Source organism: Cygnus olor, chromosome 1 (genome assembly GCF_009769625.2).
Source record: "Cygnus olor isolate bCygOlo1 chromosome 1, bCygOlo1.pri.v2, whole genome shotgun sequence".
Lineage (NCBI taxonomy): Eukaryota > Metazoa > Chordata > Aves > Anseriformes > Anatidae > Cygnus > Cygnus olor.
The window spans coordinates 26,523,381-26,545,504 of record NC_049169.1 but is presented as its reverse complement, the minus strand read 5'-3'; the positions used below and the strand labels follow the sequence as shown (position 1 = coordinate 26,545,504).

Sequence of the window (22,124 nt, the reverse complement as noted above, 5' to 3'; positions counted from 1 at the left end):
ATTTTTCAGCACCAAAATTACTACCAAAATCAGCCTCTACAGCAATCACCCTTATTCAGTTGTATGTAACTACTACTCTTGCACAAAGTATTGAAGTGTTAATAAAACAGCGGTTACTGAAAATCATGATGCTTTCTACCCATACCATGAGGAAAACAATTACAGAAATAAACTTCTAATATACTGTATCTATAGAGGTAACACAAACACACAAACTAAGACACAAAGATTGACGATATGCAGTACAAAAATTTTATTGACATGAGTTTGGGATGACTGTTTTACATATAAAGGTGAACTGGTAGGAAACAGTTTTGTCATTTTTTCCTCTTTCGGATTTATCTTGAGAAAAAAGCTACTGTGGAAATTATAGGTGTGACCATGTCCATAGCTCTCAAAACCATCTCCTGATAACTCAACAGAAGGCAACTAAGTCTGACCTCAAGATAACTCCTCTACATTTTTCTCTACATACCCAATGAGGTTTCTAGACAGCGAGTGTTGCCACATTATAACAATGCACAAGTAAATAACTGTACTACCATAAGGAGAGACTGGGGAAATATTCCCTTCATAGAGACTCTGTCCTGGGAATATGTTCTGCCTCTGTAGTGGGGAAAAATGAAAAAGACTTCATTTTCACTGCAACTCAAGTATCATTTCACAGCAATTACATCTTAAATCCACAATAGAAATTGATAATTACATAGTAACTCATGTTATCGCTACTCCATTATCTCTCATAATACTGTAGTTATGCTTGTGCTCAAATTCCTTTCCATTAAAATTTGTTTCTGTAAAACACTATTATTTCTTGGGTACTTTAAAAAACACTAATGAAGCATATATATTTTTTTTTTTACAGTATACAAGAAAAACTAAGTTAATAAATGACCACATTTTCTTCAATTTATCAAAGAATAAGAGTCTGAGAAAAATAACTTTTATTGCATTTTAATTTCTCAATCTCTTTCGTTTTTTTGAAAGATAGAAGTTGTAACACAAATTCATGGCATTTAAGATGAAGAGAAGCTTGGGAGAAACAGAATTGCAATTCAGCAGGCAGATGATGGGGAAATCAAAGTATTTAATATGGCTTGTAGCTGAAAGTAATTGATCTGCACTTCTGATCATTTTAGTTATTGCCACATTCCATTAATTTTTCATTAACTGAAGATAAAAACATGTCTTTAAAATGCATGTACAATAGCTTTAAGCCAGTACTGTACATATTGTGCAACTCATCTGAATGCAATTTAACACGTGAACTTAATAGAATATATTTATGTACAGTATATACACAAACAGAATCTTGAGGTAATACCCCTGAATATTATCACTTAAACAAGAGTCATTTTCATAACAGAAAAAGAAATCTATGAAGGTGGCAAAACTGCCAGTTTCTGACATTTAAAACAATATAATTTCCAGCTGATTTACATACAAATAAAACTGTGGTCCTGTACAAACTTTACATTACAGGGAAACAGTTTATTTTAAAAAAGTATTTACAAATTTGAGTACTTGGTTCTTTGCAATAGACATGATGCGAACACAGAAAATTGTATGGTAGGCAGGTTTACTTATTAGATTTTCTATTTGTTCTTTTTTGTGCAAATTCCAAATCTCTCTTTTTGTGTTGTTATCTGCCTCTATTTGCCTTGTATTACTGCTGCTGCTTTTTTTAGTATTCTGAGAAGGCTGGGTGATTTTACTTCTAGGTACAGGAAGAAACGATTTAACTCTTGAACCACCCAGCTCTGTCTTTGATTTACTGTTGCTGCTTTCTACAGTTCGACTGCTGCTGAGAGGACGGGTTCCATCCTGTGAATAAAAGAAAGCATTTTTTGTATAAATAATTATTGTAACTTGACCTGAAAAACAACCATCCAACCCTCTGCCCCTACAAAACCTTTATTATTTGCAATCCTTTGCAGTTTAATATGACAGTGTGTTACTACTTGGTGAACTAACTATGGCTTTTTTTTTCTTTCTATGATTGAAAGGAAATATCATCAGCATATTAAAATACCCAAAGAAGAAAAGTCAATGAGGTTTTTGCATTGGCATTCAAAAATCTTAAATTTAAATCTCAAATATCTCAATTTTCAAAGTAACAATTTTTTTTTTCTTTCATCATAGCAGAGAAATGGCAGCTGCAGCCACAGCTAAAAGGGAGAAATGGGCATTTAGTTATGCCTTACATTGTTAGAAGGAATTTTAAAAGTAAAATAAATTCACTAGGAACAAATTATATTAGAAATGAGCAGGTCAGCTGACTTGCCAAATTATCTAAGCATCGCTACTATATAAAGCTCTGATTTGGGCTGTCTGAAATTAACGTGTTTAGAGAAACAGTCAAAAGCAGTATACCTAAATGTGGATCTGCAATGTTAAAATTGTTTCCATTCAGTGGAGTCTGTTCTTTGGATTTCAAGTAAAATTACAGACAATATTTTTAGTATTTTGAATATTTGAATATGAAAAAAGATGATGGTCAGGTTGGTAAGTCATCTCATCTAACTTCAGTTTTTTTAATGCTTAGGTGCACAAGTTAAACTATTTTCAGGGCTACCATTGTACTGGCAGAGAATAGGCAGTGTACCTCCAAAAAACAATTTACCACAGTCAGACAGCGTCTGGGTTGATCTCTAGAGGAACCCAAGTCTCTGAACGCCTATTAAGAGAACACAGACAACAGACTCTGTGCTGGCTAAGGTTAATTGAGCTGTATGGTCACAAGTACTCTCAATGTTCAAAAACAATAAAGAAAAGGGAATTATCATCCAAAGAATGAAAAATAAGGTGGAAATAGTATATCTTTACACTTAGTAGGGTTGTTTAACCCTTAAACAATTATTTTTAATTTCTGCAAAAAAGAAGAGCAGATAGAGGACCTGATATATATGTCAGTAGTATTCAGTGTACCTTCCCACTCTGAAGCTGCTCTTAAGGTAGTAAAGTTTGTTCACACTTAGACTATCTTTTTGCAGAGCCACCAACCTTATAACAGTGTGTTGCTTTTGGGATCTCGTAAATAATATGCCAAGACAACTGTAGAGCAATAGATAGCTAGGCAGAGAAATAAAACTTTTAAACAAGAAAATCCTACTTTTCAAAAACTCTGATTATATACCTTCTCAGAATCTTACCCACTGAGAGCTCTGACATCAGAGTGACTCAATTCTACTTAGATAAAAACACTTAGGAAAATATTGGTTTGAAATCTTACGTATTTTGGTAATCACTGCAAAAGTGGGTACAAAAATAAACCATGAGCCAGCAATCTTACATCAAGAATTTAAAAAAGTTTTCAGCTTTTGCAAACTTTTAAAATAGATTTACTTGGTTTAAAAAAAGAAAAAAAAAAAGAAAAAAAGAAACCAGAGCTTTTATTTCTCTCAAAATCTGATACAAATAACTTACAATGTTGCAGGAATGTTAACAATACTTGGCCTAGGGAGATGGCTTCATATCAACATGAAAAACGTGTAGCAAATACATCCATTGTTTAATAAATCTTCGTTTCCATTAAGACACATGGAAGAAACTTGGCATGGTGTGTCCAGCGAGTTTCCTAAGAATCATGACAGTTTATTCTCATAATAAACAGGGCACTGGAACATTCATTCTTTGTATCCAATCAGGAACTCAGATTTTAGAGACACCTAAACTCTAGAAACTTTCACTACTACTACAAAACTCTTCACCTACCTTTTGTTTTGTTGTTTTACTTGGGTTAGTACCACTTGCTGAAAATACAGGATTGTTCTGAGAGTTGTTGAACATCAGTAGTGCATCCTTAGAATCTGCAATCTAAAAAAGACAAGAAAATGATGAGTTCTTTATTATTGACACAAGAAATTATGTTTCAGTTTGCCAAATTTTGGAATCTTGACTTGATTTTCATGTAGTTGCATAACGAGAATGTATAGTAGCAATGCATAAATATCCAAAGAACAAGTAAAATAACTTTCCTTTACTCTCGACAGAATTTAAAGGGGAGGGAGGGAAGGAGAAAGAGAGGGGGAGAGAGAGAGAGTGTTAACATTGACCATTGTCAGAGAAGACTGAACATCTTTTCCAGAGCAATAGTATTTAGTGGAGCTTAAGGGCAGTTTCCTGTTACATTTTATCAAGCTTCAGGGATGTCACAGGAAGGAATGATCCTGTTCTCTTCCTCCTGCCATGTTTCTTTTCTGCTATATTCCATCAAAACTTATGATCATGAAGTAACAGATACAATCTGATCAGCCTTCTGACCTTGCTGAAAACTAGGTATTTTATCCTGGGGCATGGTGACCCGATTCACTCTGCAACTGCAAAAGTACTCAATCCCATCATAACAGAGGCAGCAGGAACATGCAGTGAAAGCACAAATTAGAAAGTTGATGTGCTTATTTTGATGGCAGCCTGAAATTACATCACACAAAGCAAGCATACAACAGCACCCTTACTTCCGTAAGCCTCTACCAGGCAGTTAGGGAATTAACAGAAATTACAACCATGGATGGTTCCACCCATGATGAGGAAACCGAACAAAAGACAGTGACATCTATCTCCTTCCTCATCTAACCCACATTTCCCTTGAATTGTCAACAACCAATTACGTTTTAAATGTTATTAAACACAACTTTAAGTTGGTTACCATTTCTTTAAGCACATCCCATTCTTTCAAGGACAGATACCGTAAATCCCTGTTAGCTGACTTAGTGATTAGCTGACCAGCTTGGAGAATGTGACTCATCCAAGTATTGCAAGTACTTTTTTTTTTATTAAAAAAAAAAAAAGGAAAAATCAACCAAAACAAACTACAACCAACCAACTCCCCCCAAAAATCAACCAACCAAAACAAAACAAAAATCACATAATGAAGGATTTAATTAAATACGTTGAAAAATCTTCCCAAACATAGCATTTCTTAACAAAAATGTGTTTGTCTTCTAAGGATAAATAGAATACTTAATATAGCAAAACTAATGAAACTATTGTTCAAGGAGATCCTAGAGGATATAATGGATGGCCTAACTAGACAACAGCCTAGGACTGAAGAAGCGTGTTTGCTCTCTCTGTGTTTCCAAAGACATGGATCAACTACTCCAGTCTGAACACAGCCTGCTGTCACAGACATCTACCTCAGCTGTGCCAGGAGGAAAACAAGGAAAATAAAAAAAATAGCCATAGCTACAGGGAGATCTGGATGCTTTTGTTATGGAAGGAAAAGTGAGAAAGATCCGCATCTCTACCTTCTGCTCAACAGGCCTCCCATAACCCCCCAAAATCCATTCCAGCATAGAACTTAGTCATAGACTTATGAGTCTTGCAAGCTGCCTTTACCCTCTTCTGCCAGAAAAAAGAATTGTGCCAATCCATTCTTTCTTGCATGGGGCAGCAAAACGTAATTTTGCCTACACAGCAGATGAGCTTTGAGCCAGTTCTATGATGGCTAATGAGATTACATTAAAAAAAACAAAATGTGCAATGCATACTAAGAAAAACTCTCTCTGTCTTTAGGACTGCAAAAAGGTTTCCCAGAGGAAGCAACGATAACATGAAAGATAAAATGGGGAACAGTAATGCAGAGAAGGCTATTGTCTGCAGCGCTTATGAACTAATAAATTTCAGCCTCTACTGCAAAAAGCTCTGTGATACAAGACAGTGAAGGTGTAATTTAAAATAATGTGTATTAAAGCAGAACTCCCTCCTGCAAATGTATTATTTATTAGTTGACTTTGGTTTATTGCCAGCTAACTTTACAATTTTTTTTCAGTTCAAGCAGTGCTTGTAAGTTAAAAATTTATTTTAAGCATGTAGCAAACAGCTGCATATGGTAATTATGTAAATTATTTAAAAGCCTTATGTTTACCTTGCTTATATCAGGCTCAGATTTGCTGGAACACATACTTTGAAGTTCCTGCACAAGATCTACTTCATCATCAGAACCAAGGGACAGTCTTTGCTCTAGATTTAATGTTCTCAATTGATCCTTCTCTGAAGACCTAGTAAAAAGATAAAAGATAAATCCAAACCCAAAACAAAGCACAAACAAACCAAGATATAGAATTAAAAAAATAAATACTATATACACCTGGAAAACAGTAATTTCTTTCCAAATGTTTTTACTACTACAAACAGGAAAAATATCTAATTCCTTGGCAGTAACAGTTGTAAATATTGCTCTTATCATATTAGACCTCCTGTCTATTCAAATTATTCTCTCTAACCCGAAATTCTAAGAAGGATTCTTCTGCCCACTGTATTCAAAAACGTTCCTTTTTTTTTTTTTCTTTTTTTTTTTTTTAATGGAGTAATCAATTTTATTCTCATCTCTTCATTGGACTTAATTCCAAACATTTTGATTTTAAAAAGCCAGCATACTGGAAGCATAAAGTATTCTATGCTCTCTGTTCCTGTGAATATGGTGGCATAAAGGTTTCAGACTAAAGTCAAATCTCAAATGCAGTTCCATGTGACTAATTCATACCCTTTCTTAGAGAAACTCAGTATTATTTAGACTAAAGTGCAGGTATCATACAACTTCAAATTGCCATTCAGTAAGCTAAAACAGCCAGAGGAGCTTTTCTTTTGTTGTTTGTTTGTTTGTTTTTTAAAATACAATGCCAAGTGAAAAAAGCATAAGGTTGGCTTTTTATGGCTGAATAAATGTTACATAGTACTCTTAAGTCATATGTTATTCTGTTACATAAAAAGAACACAAAGAGCTGCAAGGTTTGAATTACAGAAACTGATTCTAAAATTATACCTAAGTGTACAAATTTTATTTTCTCTCAGACATGAAATTAAATAGAATTCTTTTATTCAGATGGAAAGACAAAACACTATCAAATACAAACTCTTCATCTGTTCGTTGTTAGGTGCTGGGTTACAACACCATTTCAAGATCTTTATTGTTTTCTACTTGTTACAAATATCAAAGATTAAAACTTACTTTGTGGCAAGAGAAGCTCTTTTCTTACAGTTTGGTTGCAACATAGTCTTAGATTTTACACCTGCAGAAAAGAGTGTTTGACTTATTAGCGTATTATTATGTCTGCTGAATTCTTCAAAAAATCTGTGATAAATGGGGAAAACGTGTTCCCATTTACTGGCTAATTACATCAATAAAGTCTTCCAAAGTTCAGAATACATCCCTTGAAACTGTTCAGAGTAGCATCAGGACCATATGGGACTGCTAAAATAGCAAAAGTGATGCCTTTTTGTGGAAGTCAGAACATCAGATTTCTCTGTAAAGCACCATTTCTGGTTCTCTCAAACAGAAATCACTTATGAATGGGAAAAGATTCAACTTCATTTAAGAAAACCCAAATAATCTGCCCTTACTTTTAATAGGAACAACAGAGCAGAAATGAAAGGCTACTAAAATTAAATTCACCGTGCTTTTTTATTTAAAAAACAACAACTTATTTACAGATATTAACTCCACTCCAAAAGCATCTCTGTGTACAAAGTACAGTGCTAACCATCCTACTTCAGTTTATGTTCATCTGAGTTCTCCAAATCATAGTGGGATCTTAGTGGGATTAGATTAATCTTAGTGGGATTAGATTTGTTCACAGTTCAAACAGAGAACTAGAAAGCAGAACTGGGCCATTAGATTTGTAGTTCAGCAAAAGCAGGTTTCTTTCTGAACAAGAGCTGAAGAAATGAATAGTTCAATTTAACATTAAAAAGTACCAGGCATCAGGTATTTCAGTCTTTTATGTATAAGGCAATTGAGACTAAAATCTTCCTGTTTTTAAAATGAAGGAAAAAAAAAAAAATCCTCTCTAAATTCTTCCCTAACTCTCCTGTCTAAAGGAGAGTACCTTCATTTTCAGAAAGCAAAAACAAGTAATTGGTTTTGTCCTCTAGAAGTTTTCATGTTTGATATGGCATTTGGTTACAGCATTCCAAAGTGTCCCTTCTAGACAGATGTGTACTTGCAAAAGAATGAATGTTGCTTCTACATATCCAGATGATATCCCTTTGTAATAAACTGCTTGTTAGATGGCTTATGATCCTTGAGGTGAAAACACATTTCAAAAGTGTCAGCTACTAGTAGAGCTTCCACATTTATACACACCCATAAACCCAGTGACATAATGCCTTACATGATATAAAGATTAAAAAACCAAACAACCCTCTAAAACATTGTGCGTGTACTCTAAATTCAGGTGCAGATTTAAGGGATGAAGGAGGGAAGCAATCAAGTAATGAAGCTTCCTCACAGCCAGTAGTGAGGAAGGGAATGACAGAGCATCACTCTCAGCAGTATGATGTGTAACTTGCTCTATCCTCCACCATCAGAGCCAAAGCCTACCTCATTATCAGGACACCAGGAAGGGCATTATAAAAAAAAAAAAAAAAAACAAGGAATTGAAATGATTCGGTTACCTCATAGTGAAAAAGAAACAATTTTTTGGGGTGAAAAAAAAGTCATTTTTTTAAATGAGTAAACAAACACAAGTGCTATTTTGTAGCAAATTTTTTTTTAATTCATGATGTGGAAAAAGTTATATGCCTATCTACTCAGTTAAACCCCCACTTTTTTTGTTGTTTGTTTTTTTTGTTTCCCTACAATTCAAATAGAAAACTTACCTTCAGTATTTGTCTCCTGCTTATTCCACGACTGGAGGATAAGTGGCCTGACTTTTTGCGAGGACTTGTACTCACTTTCTCCAAGAAGCATTCTCTCCTCTTTTCTTACCACAATTTTTGTAGCTTGAAACCATGGATAAAGGAAAGTTTTCCACCCTTAAAATCTGCTATGTAATTATCTAACTCTGAAACAAAATAGAACAATTTTAGAAAGAACTGTGCAAATGGTGCTTCTTGACTAATTTGTACAACCTGTTATGTTTTGTGGAAGTTTTGCAAAAGGAACCAAACAGTTAAAAGCCCCGCTTTGGCACTATACTACTACTTGCCTTTCTGATTGCTCACTCTTACCTGTTCTGGGTAGAGGGCAGCCATGTAAACAGCTTTATTTAGCAATATACTGAGAGCAGCTTTAACAACAGCCTGTGACCTTGATGGGATTTTTTTTTGGCTCTTGTTTGTCTGGTACAGACGGTCTCTTCACAGAGGCTCTGGAGAGTATTGCTTCTTGAACTCTGGGAGCTATCACAGCATTCCATAACTTGGACATCCACCTGTAGGTGCACAAACAATCCTTCAGCCTCAGAGAAAATTATCAACCCTCCAGATTTTGTGGGTAATACTTTGGGTAGCACATCAGAGTTTGTGCTTTCAGGATGCACATATATTTGGACATCCCTTTGCTACCCAATATCAACAAGGAACTGATTTATTAAGGCAGGCTTTATTTGTTTGCTTTATATTCAATTATTTGACTATTTTTTTTCAGATGGCTTTGGCAAACTGTTTACCATCTGATGCTTTTCCTCTTTCAAATGAGAACATCAAAACCATCGTTTTCTTTCTAAGCTTAAAGAAAAGAATGTCCCAGAAAAATGCGTATTTGTGTATATTAAAAGAAAAAAAAAAGCAAGCAAGCAAACCAACCAAACAAAAACAAAACAAATTCTCCTTCACCTTTGCCAGAACATGGAAAAGTTTCCATGCTGCAGGTGTTCATTCATAGCATATTTGCTGCCAGGGTGGGAAAAAAGCGCTATTCAGTCCTGATTGCACCCTTTCTAGTATTTCTTCCATTTCCAAACTCATCCATGTTTGCACGACCTTTCTTTTCATACAGCTGCCTTGCTCTCTCTCTCCTTTTGTTTATTTGTCTATGGTGAATTGTGTTTCCAGGATGCTGTGGATTTTCCAGATTGTCTGGTTTAGAGACTGGGTCAGATTACAAAAAAATTGATTCAATGGGATGTGGTTCTTGTGGGATTTTTTGCTTAAGAGAGAAATATTACACCTTTTTTTAGCACAGGAGTGAAAACTAAGTGTATTAGCAAATACATTAGTGGTATCTGTCACAGGGGAGAAAGGCTAGCAGTTTCAGGACTAAGGCTTATTTCACGCTATATCAATCTTTTTAAAATCAAATACAACTTTTTTTTTTTTTTTCTCCCCTCCTTATTACCATCTTGTGGGAGGTAGATGAGTAAAATTTAGAGCTACATAGATTATATCAAAGGCCTATATGAAATATAGGCTATAATGATGCTTCAGCTTCACAGAAATCCATTCAGAAAAAATGAAGGCCTAAAAAGTCTGTTTCACTGAGGTGAACCATATTCTTCATATGCTGATACACAGAAGCCATCTTATTACCCAAAATGATGGCTTTTTGGCTGGTTAGAAAGAAAACTTTTTTTTTTTTTTAAATTTAGAATGCTTGAGTCATTTAATATATATTTTTCATTAGTTATGAAGCATAGATTGAATTTTATGACATATAATTATACTCTAAAGTGCTTGTATAAGCTTGGTCAAAGTTATATTAGTTCACAAAGATTAGTACAGTTAATAAGCTGTAAAATGCATATTTAAAAATTCCTTTAAGCTTCTTAACATGATGTTGTAGATACATTCCATATAGACACAGTTTGCTTCTGCTAGCTGACTTAAGCTATGAAAGTAAACACGGTTTACTATAAATTGCTGAACTATAACTTTATCTCTCACTTTTTGCTTATGTAAGCTTCTGACAGTCGCAATGTTGCTAGTAGGAATAGTCAGAAATGAATTTGCAGAGATAAAAATTAATTTAGCCCATTTAATCTAACAGTTAATGGTGATGGGCTTTACAGTGCCATCCTCTCTCTAATAAAATTCCAGCCTGGTGTTTAATTCAGTCCTATGTTTGGTTTTCATTTGTGCACATTTTGATCAAGTCCCCAGTTCTTGAAGTATCCGATATTTTGGAAAGATATAGTATCACTCATCCCTGAAAAAGAGCTGTCATAAACAGAAACTCTTCCCCATCGGAACATCATCATAATTTTCTAGATCATAAACAAAAAATGCAGCTAAAATTTTCCTCATTTATTCAGTCTACTCTCCAAAACATGTGAAGCTACGTGAAACAGCACACAGCATGAAACAATTTCCTGTTATGCCTCTCTCTCCCCCTCTCCCTTTCCAGTTGTCTGGTTTTACTACTTACCTTGTGCTAACACCCAGCCCAGAACAAACTCAGTTTCCAGATAGCTGGCTACTATGTTAATGAATTGAACGACTTCAGCAAGGCTTTGACAAATGCAAAAAGCAGCAGAATAGCAGGGGAGAAGAGGCGGCAAGAGGACAGGAGTGGCTAATTAGATTGAAATAACACCAACCAGTGAGCTGTTAATTAAACCTATTTATTGCTAGTTATAACTACACTATTAGGCATCACGCTGCTAAACCCGAAGTGTCTAGTAAGTGCTCACTACAGCTGCTCTTTCTGATTGTTTATAGTAGACAAAAACTGCATTAAAATGAAGAGTCAGGTGGCAATCACTACTGTAAAAGATATTATGGAGATGTGGTAATTACCTCAAAATACCGCATTGTGAATCTAGTCAAGTTACCCAGGACAAATCCAAACTGAGAAATGCCTATTTAAGGTATCTAAGCAACACGTTTTCTGCCCTCTACTGATACCATTACAATAAAAATGATTAAGACATTCAGTGGACACGGATCAAGAGGAAGACAGGAGATAAATGCATGGTGTACTTTATTCATTTATTATTTCATAGCAACCATAACATTTTCAGCAATGCTAAATCCACATTTAGAATTTGATAATTACTCTGGATATTAGAAAACCTTGCCCTTTAGAAAGAGGTGAGAAATAAACAAGCAAAATTTATCAAGATCTGGACGTAGAAAAAGTGTGAGAAAGCTAGTGTATGCCCGCTACAGAAAAAGACCTTGAACTAAGGGTGAGCAGAAGCGGGTAGGGGAGACAAGTCAGAGAGGGAACAGAAGGGACAATCAAGGAGAATGCTGTGAAACTGGTGAGAAAAGTAACACCACATACCCAAAAAAGCACATCATTTGAGTTCGGAGTAAGTCTGAATCTTAATTAGGGCTCGTTACCTTTTAATGTAGCCAAACATCCTATCATGAAATCATATACCTTAACACTTCTGTAAGTATTTCTTGTTTCACCTTGCTAATATTTGCATAGGTTGGAATGTGAGCGATGTTCAAGCAATATGTACCAGGCAGGAAAAGACAAATTTTCATCTTCTTGATTTCCTGGACATCCTAACCATGTCACAGCTAAAAAGAATGTATCTGCTTTATTTACTAAGCTATACTTCCGTGAAACTGTATGTGTTTAGAAATGATACCAGACATTAGAAAGGGGTGAGAAAGCATTCTACTTCTCCATATTTCTCTCATATGTAACTTCAAAAGGAAACTTTACCAACTTGTCAAGCTCAGAATTCTTGATTTCTTATTTTGATCTGTTCCCTAATGAAAAGTTTTCTTTACAGTACCGTCTTGGAATGAAGAACAGAACCCTTAAAGGGTTGAGCAAAATTAGCCATTCCCGTACACACACTATTTTAGAACTCTGTGTTGGAAAATAACTGAAAGGTCACAACAAAAGACTGCTTTTCAACCAGTGTGTAGACACCCAGTTCCCCACTTCTGTCCTTCAAAATTGCCCTTCTGGTAATTAAATACCAAACAAAGTCTTAAAGCTTCAGGAACTTCCGCTAAAATACTTCCAAGGATGCTGAGTCAGATGCGTTGAGGAGAAACATAACTGCTTATATTGGTAGGAAATATTTGATTGGCACTGAAGAGGGTCAAACAAGAAATAGAAATCTTACTTCACTGGTGCTTGGCCATGCCCTGGCACCACTGGACAAGAGAAGAAATGTTTTGGCCCCCATAAGAGCTTCAGGTGCTCCAAGACGTGATAAGCAAGAGTTCAGCTGGTGCCCAAACAGCAAGAATCCAGTCTATGACCTTGCACACAGGATCACATGGAGGAGGTACTTTGCCTCTGAACTGCAGAGATAGAAAAGATGACTGACACAATGCAAGACCTCTGCTGTAAACACTTATACTGAAGCACCAAGAAGGCCTGTTTTTTTTTTCCTTTTTTTTTTTTCCCCCTCCTCCTGTCATGAGAACCAGAACAGACAAAACTGGTCAAACTTTTCCTATGACATATACTGAAGTCTTCTTGTATCCAAACCTTATTCCCCCACTATGACTCCTTATCAGTGACTGACATGCCCCTACTTTGTTGTGGAAACTGAGACACAAATTTGACTGCGTTGCTTTTTATATGGTGTTTAAGATTAGAAATACAAGAGGCATTTACCATATCCTATGCAATATGTGTAATAAAAATAGGGCACATAAAGAATATACCATCACACTGGGCAGGAATGTCTGATCCAGGCATATACTCAGTGGGTTTCTAACTTAGTTTTATATTTAGTAGCAGTGAAGGAAAAATGCCTTCCTGTAAGACTTACATTTTTAGTATGCCTTGTTAAAGGAAAATTATTTGGTGCCAAAAAGATCTTCTATCTCATCTGAGTCCAATTGCAGTCTTCATCATCCTAATCCTAGGATTATCCTCTGGAACAGTTTGAATTAAAGGAAGCTTTAAAAGATGCACTAGGGATAGTATTTGCCAGCATTGAAGCCAGAGCTTCTTGAACAACTAAGAGTCTACAGGTGAACAATTTAATATAATGTAGAAAAACACTTAAACTGTTCCAAATACATCTCCAAAACAAGGAAAAAAAAAGACCTTTTAATCTGAAAACATGAACATTAATGCACAAGTAAGTTATTAAAATAAAGAGCAAGTATCTATGAAATAGTCTACTGTTGTACTGTTGAAACAATGAAGGTGCTTTTATTTTCCCTTAGATTTTTAAAAACAGATTAATTTTTTCTTCTACTTTTTACATTGGTCTCCCCTATTTTAAAACTCAAATCATATGGCGCACACGTGTTAAAAAACAAAAACCAAAACCATGTTAATACACTGTGCATTCATAGTCATTATTTAAGATGAAGATACAAGAAGACATGCTGTTTCTTTTTGTTTTTGTTTTTTTTTTTCCTCCAAATAGCCACCATCAGCAGACATGCTTTACAGAAAAAAAAATAAAAAAACAATGAGCCAATTACCCAAATTCTGTTCAAGTTCAGTCAGAGGTAGGAACCTATTAACTGTTAGACTCTTACCTATGAGACTAAGGACTGCTGTTAGACTAAACAAAATAGCCTGAAAATCACATTACACAATGCTGCAGGTAGTCAAAGCAGTTTGATCCTGCCCATGCCTACAAACAAGTCAAAATACAGCAGCTTCTGCAACTGCCTGCTTTGCTGTATTTCTTGGCCTTGTACTTAATGAAGAAAAGTCCTTCTCTCTGATCTTTAATGACCTAGGATCAAAGTGTTCCTTGTCCTTTCATAAAGGGACTTAGATCACACTTTAGATATTCTCCAGTGTAGGCTTGAGAACACAACCTCTATCCTTAAAGGATGAAGGAGAATTCTGATACATACTTTTGCACTGTCCTCTGGTCTGTATCTCATTCCAGCACTACAGCATATTTGCAAGACAGAAGTTTCAACCATCCTACCTTCTTGCCTACACACAATTGCTACTCTCCTCCATCCTTTGCAAGGATTCTGGAAATCATTCAGACTCAGCCAGACAACCGCTCATAACGATTCCAAAGATTTAAAACTTATGGGAAAAAAAAGTAAACATGAGAAAAAAAGAAACTGTAAAAAGTAATCTAAGAGGAGTAATCTGGTAAGAGTTCAACTGATACATTCCCCTTATTCTTTATATTCTGTATTCCTGTTCTTGCTATTAAAGTATAACTAGGAATGTTTTAAAATTTCCTCACTATCATGACTGAAATTTCATCTTTACAATCTCTACAAATCAGTAAGCTTTCATAAATGAGACTGTGATAGATGGCACAGGGTACAAAAGATGACATCCCCAAGGATAACCAAGATATGTACAGCTGTACACTCTGAACTAACACTAGGTCTGCTGTCCCAGATCAGGACTCTGTACTACTGAGTTCTTCCTATTCCTAGAACAATCCCTCTTTTTAAGCCTGTCCAAAACTCTGTGGCCAAGTATCTTCCTTTGCAGCTGTTCTGATTAAACTCCCCTCCCCCTCTCTAACACTGCCTGTCTACAACAGCTACAATTACACTGGAATGTTTTTTTTCCAAATAACGTTCAAAATCCAGTTCTGCTTTTGCCCATGTTTTTTTTTTTTTTTTTCTCCCATTTCCTATCCATTTTTTTACTCATTTTAAAACAGGCTTCCCATCTTTATTCTCTTTGGTCTTTTGTTCCAACTTCAGCAGGCCTATTGGCTCAAAACAACCTCCTTACTAATGTTTCTCACCTCTCTTTCCTGTTTGAATTCCTTATGAAAACTCTTTTTGCTGCATAAAGCTTAGACAATACACATGGGGCATATAACTATCCTATTTTAGATGTACAGACAATTTATTGAGAAAGGGATTTAATATTTGCTGAACAGATTCTTCCTTATCATGCTCACACAGAAGATGAAAAAAATTACTGAAGGAGATTTCATATGGTGGATAAGCAACTACATGCAGTATTATTCTTGTAGCCAACCTGTGTGTTTATGCCACAGTTACATACCTTCCTATATCAAGTCAAGCATGACATTTACAGATAGACAGCCCAAATATTCTTGGAAATATATTTTTTTCCTGAAACAATTCCGTTATCTGATCAGCTTTTGACATTACCACTGTACATATTTCATAGACTTAGTGATAAACAAAATCAGTGAAGCTGATTCAAATTGTGCTTACCTTGTTTATAACTTTTCTTCTTAAAAACCTTTGAAGCAAACCACGCATTGGTTCCCCATCCCACCTAAGCTGAACCCAACGGAAATGCTGCTGGACTAGCAAGTCAGAGCCATGAAGATGACACTTCGCGATTGTCCCCAGTAAAAAGCAGTTTTCATGAAAGTAAAAGGCACCAGAAGCTCCATTTGCTAAAAATGAAACATAAAACATTTTACTAAAATACCCAAATGCCGCTACCTGATTTCGTATTAAGTAACTGTGTGTTGCTTTTATTAGAAAGATAAAAACAAACCACAAATTATCCTTAAAATTTAACATGCTGATTTTAGCTAATCGTATTTTGCAATAAACCACAAAAACTGAATAAATTATGTTTTTCTCCTCCAAGTTCCCCTCCAAGTGTTGTGCATTATAATAAAACCATAGTAAAAACATTTCTCCATACCAAATTCTTTAAAATACCTCTTTGAATAGTGCAAGGATTTTCCGAACTACGGTTCTCAAGAGGTGCCAGAAAATCTCCTAGTAATTCAGATAAAGAAGCTCTCTCCAGATTTTCTAAAATCACAATGGTTGTCTTGCTTACAGGAGGCTGTTTAACTGGGACAAGACAAGCTGAAATATAAAAATCCCATTAATGTCTACTTATGAAAATTGATTTTTATTTATGTATACAGTTTTAATGCTACTCATACAACAAAGGCTTTTTTATATTTTATTTTTCCTTTTAACATGTTCTACAATATATTCAAAACGAAAAGCATAAAAACAATGGAAAGAATCTCACACTGTGCAGTAAGGAAAAAAAAAAAAGCTAAAAATAATCCTGAAATGACTATAATGGAATCTTCATATATAGAAAGGATTTTAGGACACTGAAAATAAATAGCAAGACGATAGCAGAGATCTCTGGAAACATTTCTTTCATTTGCTGCTAATACATCTTAAACTTTTAACATGTACTCTTTATTCCATGCAGTGATAAATGGATAAAGAACATTCCATGTTCATATGAAACTTAATCACTTGATGAGATTAACTATTTGTTTGCTACTATCCTCTCTTCAAAAGGTCACTCCATATCTCTAAGAATCTTCTAAACAATCAAAGCTAGTTTGAGGCTAGTTTGATTACAAATAGTAGCATCTGAATCTAACAGGCATTAAAGTTATATATTTCATTTTTTCACATTTCAAATATTTTCCGTTATTTTTTTCTGATTTCAACACCTTATGGCCTAAATAGCCATTGTTATAGAATCATAGAATGGTTTGGGTTGGAAGGGACCTTAAAGATCATCTAATCCCAACTCCTTTGCCATGACACCTCCCGCTAAACCAGGTTGCTCCAACCTGGCCTTAAACACTTCCAGGGACAGGGCATCCACGACTTCTCTGGGCAAACACTTGTCTTTGCAATTATTCCCGTAACACAAAATCCCAGAACAATGCTTCTCTAATACAAATATTAAACAAAACACTTGTCCTGAGTGTCCTTTGCTTTATTTCAGAACTTTTTGAAGGTGATTCAAAAGATGGTCGTGAAGGAAAATGTTGAGTAACAGTGCAAAACCAGAATGGTTATCAGTTATAAAAATAATGTAAATCACAAATTTTTTAAAGGACATTAAAAGCAAAACAAAACAAAACACACACACAAAAACTCCCAAAGAAATCAAAGAATTTAATGGGTGAAAACAAGAGAGTACCATGATCTTCAACACAATACTGAAAGCGCAAGGACATAGGAAGTCTGGAAAATAACAGGCACATCAAATTATGCAGTCTCAGCTTGTTTTGTTTAGGAAAAATAAACTTTGATAAAGAACAAGAATGGTCTCCAAATACATGGTATACATACATGGGGTGTAAATGTTATGAGGGGAAAGAGCTAGCTAAAATAAACAAACAAAAGAAATCATCATTTAAACCATACATTAAAAATTCAGGCTGGAAATCAGATTTTAAACATGGGAATGTAGTCTGGAACAGACTTCCAGAAAGACTCACTGAAAACAAGAAAAAAAAAAAAAAAAAACAACACAAAAACGAGTAGGGAGATCTAGCTAGTTTTCAAAAATGTATAATATGTTGTTAAGAAACTGTAAGATAGTTGCTTGCAGTACCTGGGCATTGAATTCAGTGATGCACTCACTGTTCTTCACTTTCGCCTAAATTAATCACCTGCACTTAGGGGCAAAACTGACACCTCTCTGAGTTTCTGTTGATTAAGAATGATATTAGAAACAGATCAGTTCTAATTACTTGTATCACTTAGGCTTGAACTTGCTCGGTATTTACAATGCTAAAGGTAACGGTACTTCCAAATATGAAATTTGCCAGGAGAAAGCAATTGACTGAGTTCCAGCAGACAAATATACACTTCTTCAGGTGTTAAAGCTGGGCAGCAACACATTAAGTGTTTGTGCTAGGTGAGAAGGAGATTCAAAAGCATTCAAAAAGTAGCTTTCCTACAGACGCAGAGGCTAGTAAATAAACCAGACCATGAATGAGTTTCTGGCCTGCAGGGTAACACCAAAGCCTAGCTCAATTCTAAGGGTTCTTCTTCTCTCTCCCAGCAGTTGTGGTGGCACTCAAAACGATATGTGGGAATAATCACTGGCACACGTTACCTCCCAGCTGTGATTGGGATTTCCTGGGAGAGCAAAAACTGACATAGAAATTACACCAGGAATTACAGAATCATGGAATAATCTGAGTTAGAAGGAACCCACAAGGATCAGCAAATCCAACTCCTGGGTCTGTACATGACCACACAAAAATCAGACCATGTGTCTGAGAGCACTGTCCAAACACTTCTTGAGCTCCAGTTGGCTTGGTGTTGTGACCAATGCCTTGGGCAGCCTGTCCCGGTGCCCGGCCACCCTCTGGGTGCAGAACCTTTCCCTAACACCCAGCCTGACCCTCCCCTGTCCCAGCTCCATGCCGTTCCCTCGGGTCCTGTCGCTGTCCCCAGAGAGCAGAGCTCAGCGCCTGCCCCTCCGCTCCCCTCATGAGGGAGCTGCAGGCCGCCATGAGGCCTCCCCTCAGCCTGCTCTGCTCTGGGCTGAACAAACCAAGGGACCTCAGCCACTCCTCGTACATCTTCCCCTCTAGACCCTTCACCATCTTCGTAGCTCTTCTTTGGACACCCAATTGTTTCCTGTCCTTCTTATACTGTGGCACCCAGAACTGCACACAGGTCTGCCAATACTGAGAAGGAAAAGTTAGCGGCTGATCCTCTCAAAGCTCTGTCTCAAAGTTTCACCATGATAGAACATGAGACTGTATCCACAGACATACCAATTTCAAATGCCTAAAACCCAGGCTCTTTCAACAGAGAAAGTGAAACATAAAATTCACAGCTTGTGAAATACAAGGCCATCTCAAAAAGTAATGACATGTCACATTTATTATTAACGTGAATGAACATATTGGATGAAAGGTAAAATTTAAATCTTAGCACTCTAGAATAAGCCAGAGTAATAAAAGAAAGGCCCAGCATTTTTGGATGAAAATTAAGTCTTGCTACCAAGGTTAGATTCAAACTATATTGCTGTTTTTTCCTTAACAAAAAGTACAACTAAAAACTTATAAAACAGTAATGGAAAAAAAAAAAAAGGAGAAGACTTCAAAGGGGTGAAACCAGCTGCCATAGCTGAGAACTGCTTTCAAACAGCAAACTGTATTTGAGCCAAAATTAATTTGGACAGTACCAAAGAAGGAAAAAGTGTCCTATCATCCTTCAGGCTCTTATATTAATACCTTGTGTGTAATATGTTATATATTACAAATTATTTTATATTTCATATACATTGCTGTATATTATTATTTTTATATATTATTATTATTACTGTATGGTTAATATGATGGTGAAATAAAAGAAATCCCAGCTTAAACGTATGAGTATGCAGAATGCAGTACAACCTGCTTATGAACAAACCCTCCAGAGAAAATTTTACCTGGTCCTTTACTTCTAGCATTATTCTATTCCTTTTTTTATGTCCTCCTTGCTACATCTGACTGATCCATGTGTCTCTATTCTTCTGGTTCCATACTTATTTTGACCATTCTCAATGTCGTCCTACTTTGGCTACTGTGACCTTTTTTTCACTCTTATCAATCATTGCATCGTGAACACACACAGGTACAACCTATGGAGCACTCTGAGAATACTTCATTGTGGAGCACCCAAGTAAAGGGAACTTAGCATACAAGTAATTATTCCACCTATTAAAAGAAAACTATTCATTTTAACAGAAATTTAACTTTATCCTGGAATAATGGGATACAGAATACAAGCACACTAACATTGCCTGCCCCGATGACAAAATTGGGCACAGAACCTCACTTAAGTATCCAGTGAACACGCATATATCAAAAGCAAGTGATCTGGCTTTTTAAGAACTAGTAATTATAACTTCTCTTCCCCATATATATTTAAACATTTGAACAGCTACAATAAGGCAATATACTTTCATTTTCATTCAGTTAGGTTTGAACCATAGCAATCAACTTAAAGGCTCACAAACAAAGGGAAAAAGGAATGAGACAGAAAAAAAAAACATATAACGAACTATTAATTTTACTTAAATGTCATGAACTTTGACAGAGCTCCCTACTGGATTGTCGTATTTATTTCTACCTCAGTTTAGACGCTTACCATTATTCCCAAGTAAAATCATGGAAAACCATGAGTTCTGTTAAAACATGTCACCCACTATGCAAAATGTTTTAATGTATTTATTTTCTTTGTACAATTAAAAACTTTCCTACAAATTACCAAAGGCAATCAATCTGCTGAAATAAGCTTACCGCTACTGATGAACAGTTCTGCAAGCTGCTCCTTGGAGAAACCAGCATCCACTTCAACTTTAACGATATCACATGTAGATCCTGCAGCCACCTGTTTTTGCTGTGTTGAAAATGTATGGATCTGGTGAAATGGTACATACTCCAATTTGCAAAATGATTTACGATATATGTTCGTGTTAATACCTTCATGCAGGCCGCTATCTGATATGCTATGTAGTCTTGCAAACTTCCTTCTGGACATGGAAGATGACGTTACGGTATTGTTCAACCTACATACGGACAATACGTTATTCTTGAAAGTTCATATACTGGATTTTATTTTTATTTTTTTCTTTTACACACATGAGAATCAGAGCCTAATAAATGATGAAATTCTTTGTTTTTGCAGTACTGGAGTTGATAATTCTTACTATATAAGATATAAAATAGACAATGTTTGCGTACCACAATATTTTCAAAGGGGAAGTTCCTATTATATCTTTATTTGTAAAACCATATGAAAAAATATTCTTTTCGTTACCTTGAATATTCATGTAAGAAGGATATGTCTAGGAATCACAGATAATCACATTTCTTGATTCACATTAGAATAGATATATCAAATATGTTACAATCATTAAAGAGTAGTTTAAGGTCACTGCGAAGGACTTATGGACTTAGTGTAAGGACTTTATTCCAGTTGAAATGGGTTAATTATAAAATTATGACGTAGCAGAATAAAAATTATTTTGTCTATCTTAACATGCAAAATTACTTCATCTATAAAAAATAATTAAGAGAATACACACACATCATGTGGCACGTATTGTGAACACAGCAGAAATCTATGACATACAACTGCTCTTCTAAGCAACCTAAAATGTTATCCTAGGGACATAGCAGAATTTATGTAGTTTTTTTAAACTAATTCTGATTTGATGATCAATGGTTAAAACAAATGATCTAAGAAAGTTAACTCACATTACCCAATTATCCCTACATTTTCAGATATTAAATAACTTATAGGAGTTACAGGATATGTGTATATACACACATATATACACACACACATATATACACAGATAGATATCTTTTATATATATAAGCTGATAATAAAATTAAAGGCTCAAATAATGCTTACATTTTCTAATTTACTTTTCCCTCAAAAAGTAGAATGAAATCACTTTGGAAAGAAATAAGATATCAAAGATTTTTTAATATATTTTCTTAAACAGTAAAGTTAATCAGATGGCAATTGTTTAAAGAATGAAGGGAGTGCCCTCACATGACTAAAATTATTGGGAGAATGTTTAGTGGGAATTTATTTTAAAGTAGCAGCTTTCATCCTACTTAATTTTTTAGAAATCTTGACGTTCCTAGAGTAGGAGGCTTTTTTTAAGTCACCTCTATTAATGTAATAATTTCACATATGAATAGCATGTGGAGAGAAGTTAGCTTGGTACTCACCAGGCGGAGGTAATTCTGAAGAGTCTGAAGATGGATCATAGATGCATAAGTCACACTATTTAGGCAGCCTTCTTGAGGTCCTTTAAAAAACAGATA

General features: G+C 35.4%; 1 protein-coding gene across 1 annotated transcript in view; it reads right to left on the bottom strand.

Moving 5' to 3' along the window:
* Positions 1-238: 238 nt before the first annotated feature.
* Positions 239-22,124, bottom strand: part of CTTNBP2 (cortactin binding protein 2) — an 87,485-nt gene continuing 65,599 nt past the window's right edge. The window contains 20 exon segments of the mRNA XM_040550146.1: positions 239-1,824; positions 3,715-3,816; positions 5,867-5,999; positions 6,950-7,010; positions 8,599-8,637; positions 8,640-8,672; positions 8,675-8,747; positions 8,749-8,783; positions 8,950-8,979; positions 8,982-9,028; positions 9,030-9,152; positions 12,750-12,808; positions 12,810-12,860; positions 12,862-12,930; positions 15,769-15,956; positions 16,231-16,383; positions 20,583-20,682; positions 20,766-20,821; positions 20,824-20,851; positions 22,029-22,108. Coding sequence (XP_040406080.1) covers positions 1,492-1,824; positions 3,715-3,816; positions 5,867-5,999; positions 6,950-7,010; positions 8,599-8,637; positions 8,640-8,672; positions 8,675-8,747; positions 8,749-8,783; positions 8,950-8,979; positions 8,982-9,028; positions 9,030-9,152; positions 12,750-12,808; positions 12,810-12,860; positions 12,862-12,930; positions 15,769-15,956; positions 16,231-16,383; positions 20,583-20,682; positions 20,766-20,821; positions 20,824-20,851; positions 22,029-22,108 — 1,793 coding nt within the window. The 3' untranslated portion in view covers positions 239-1,491.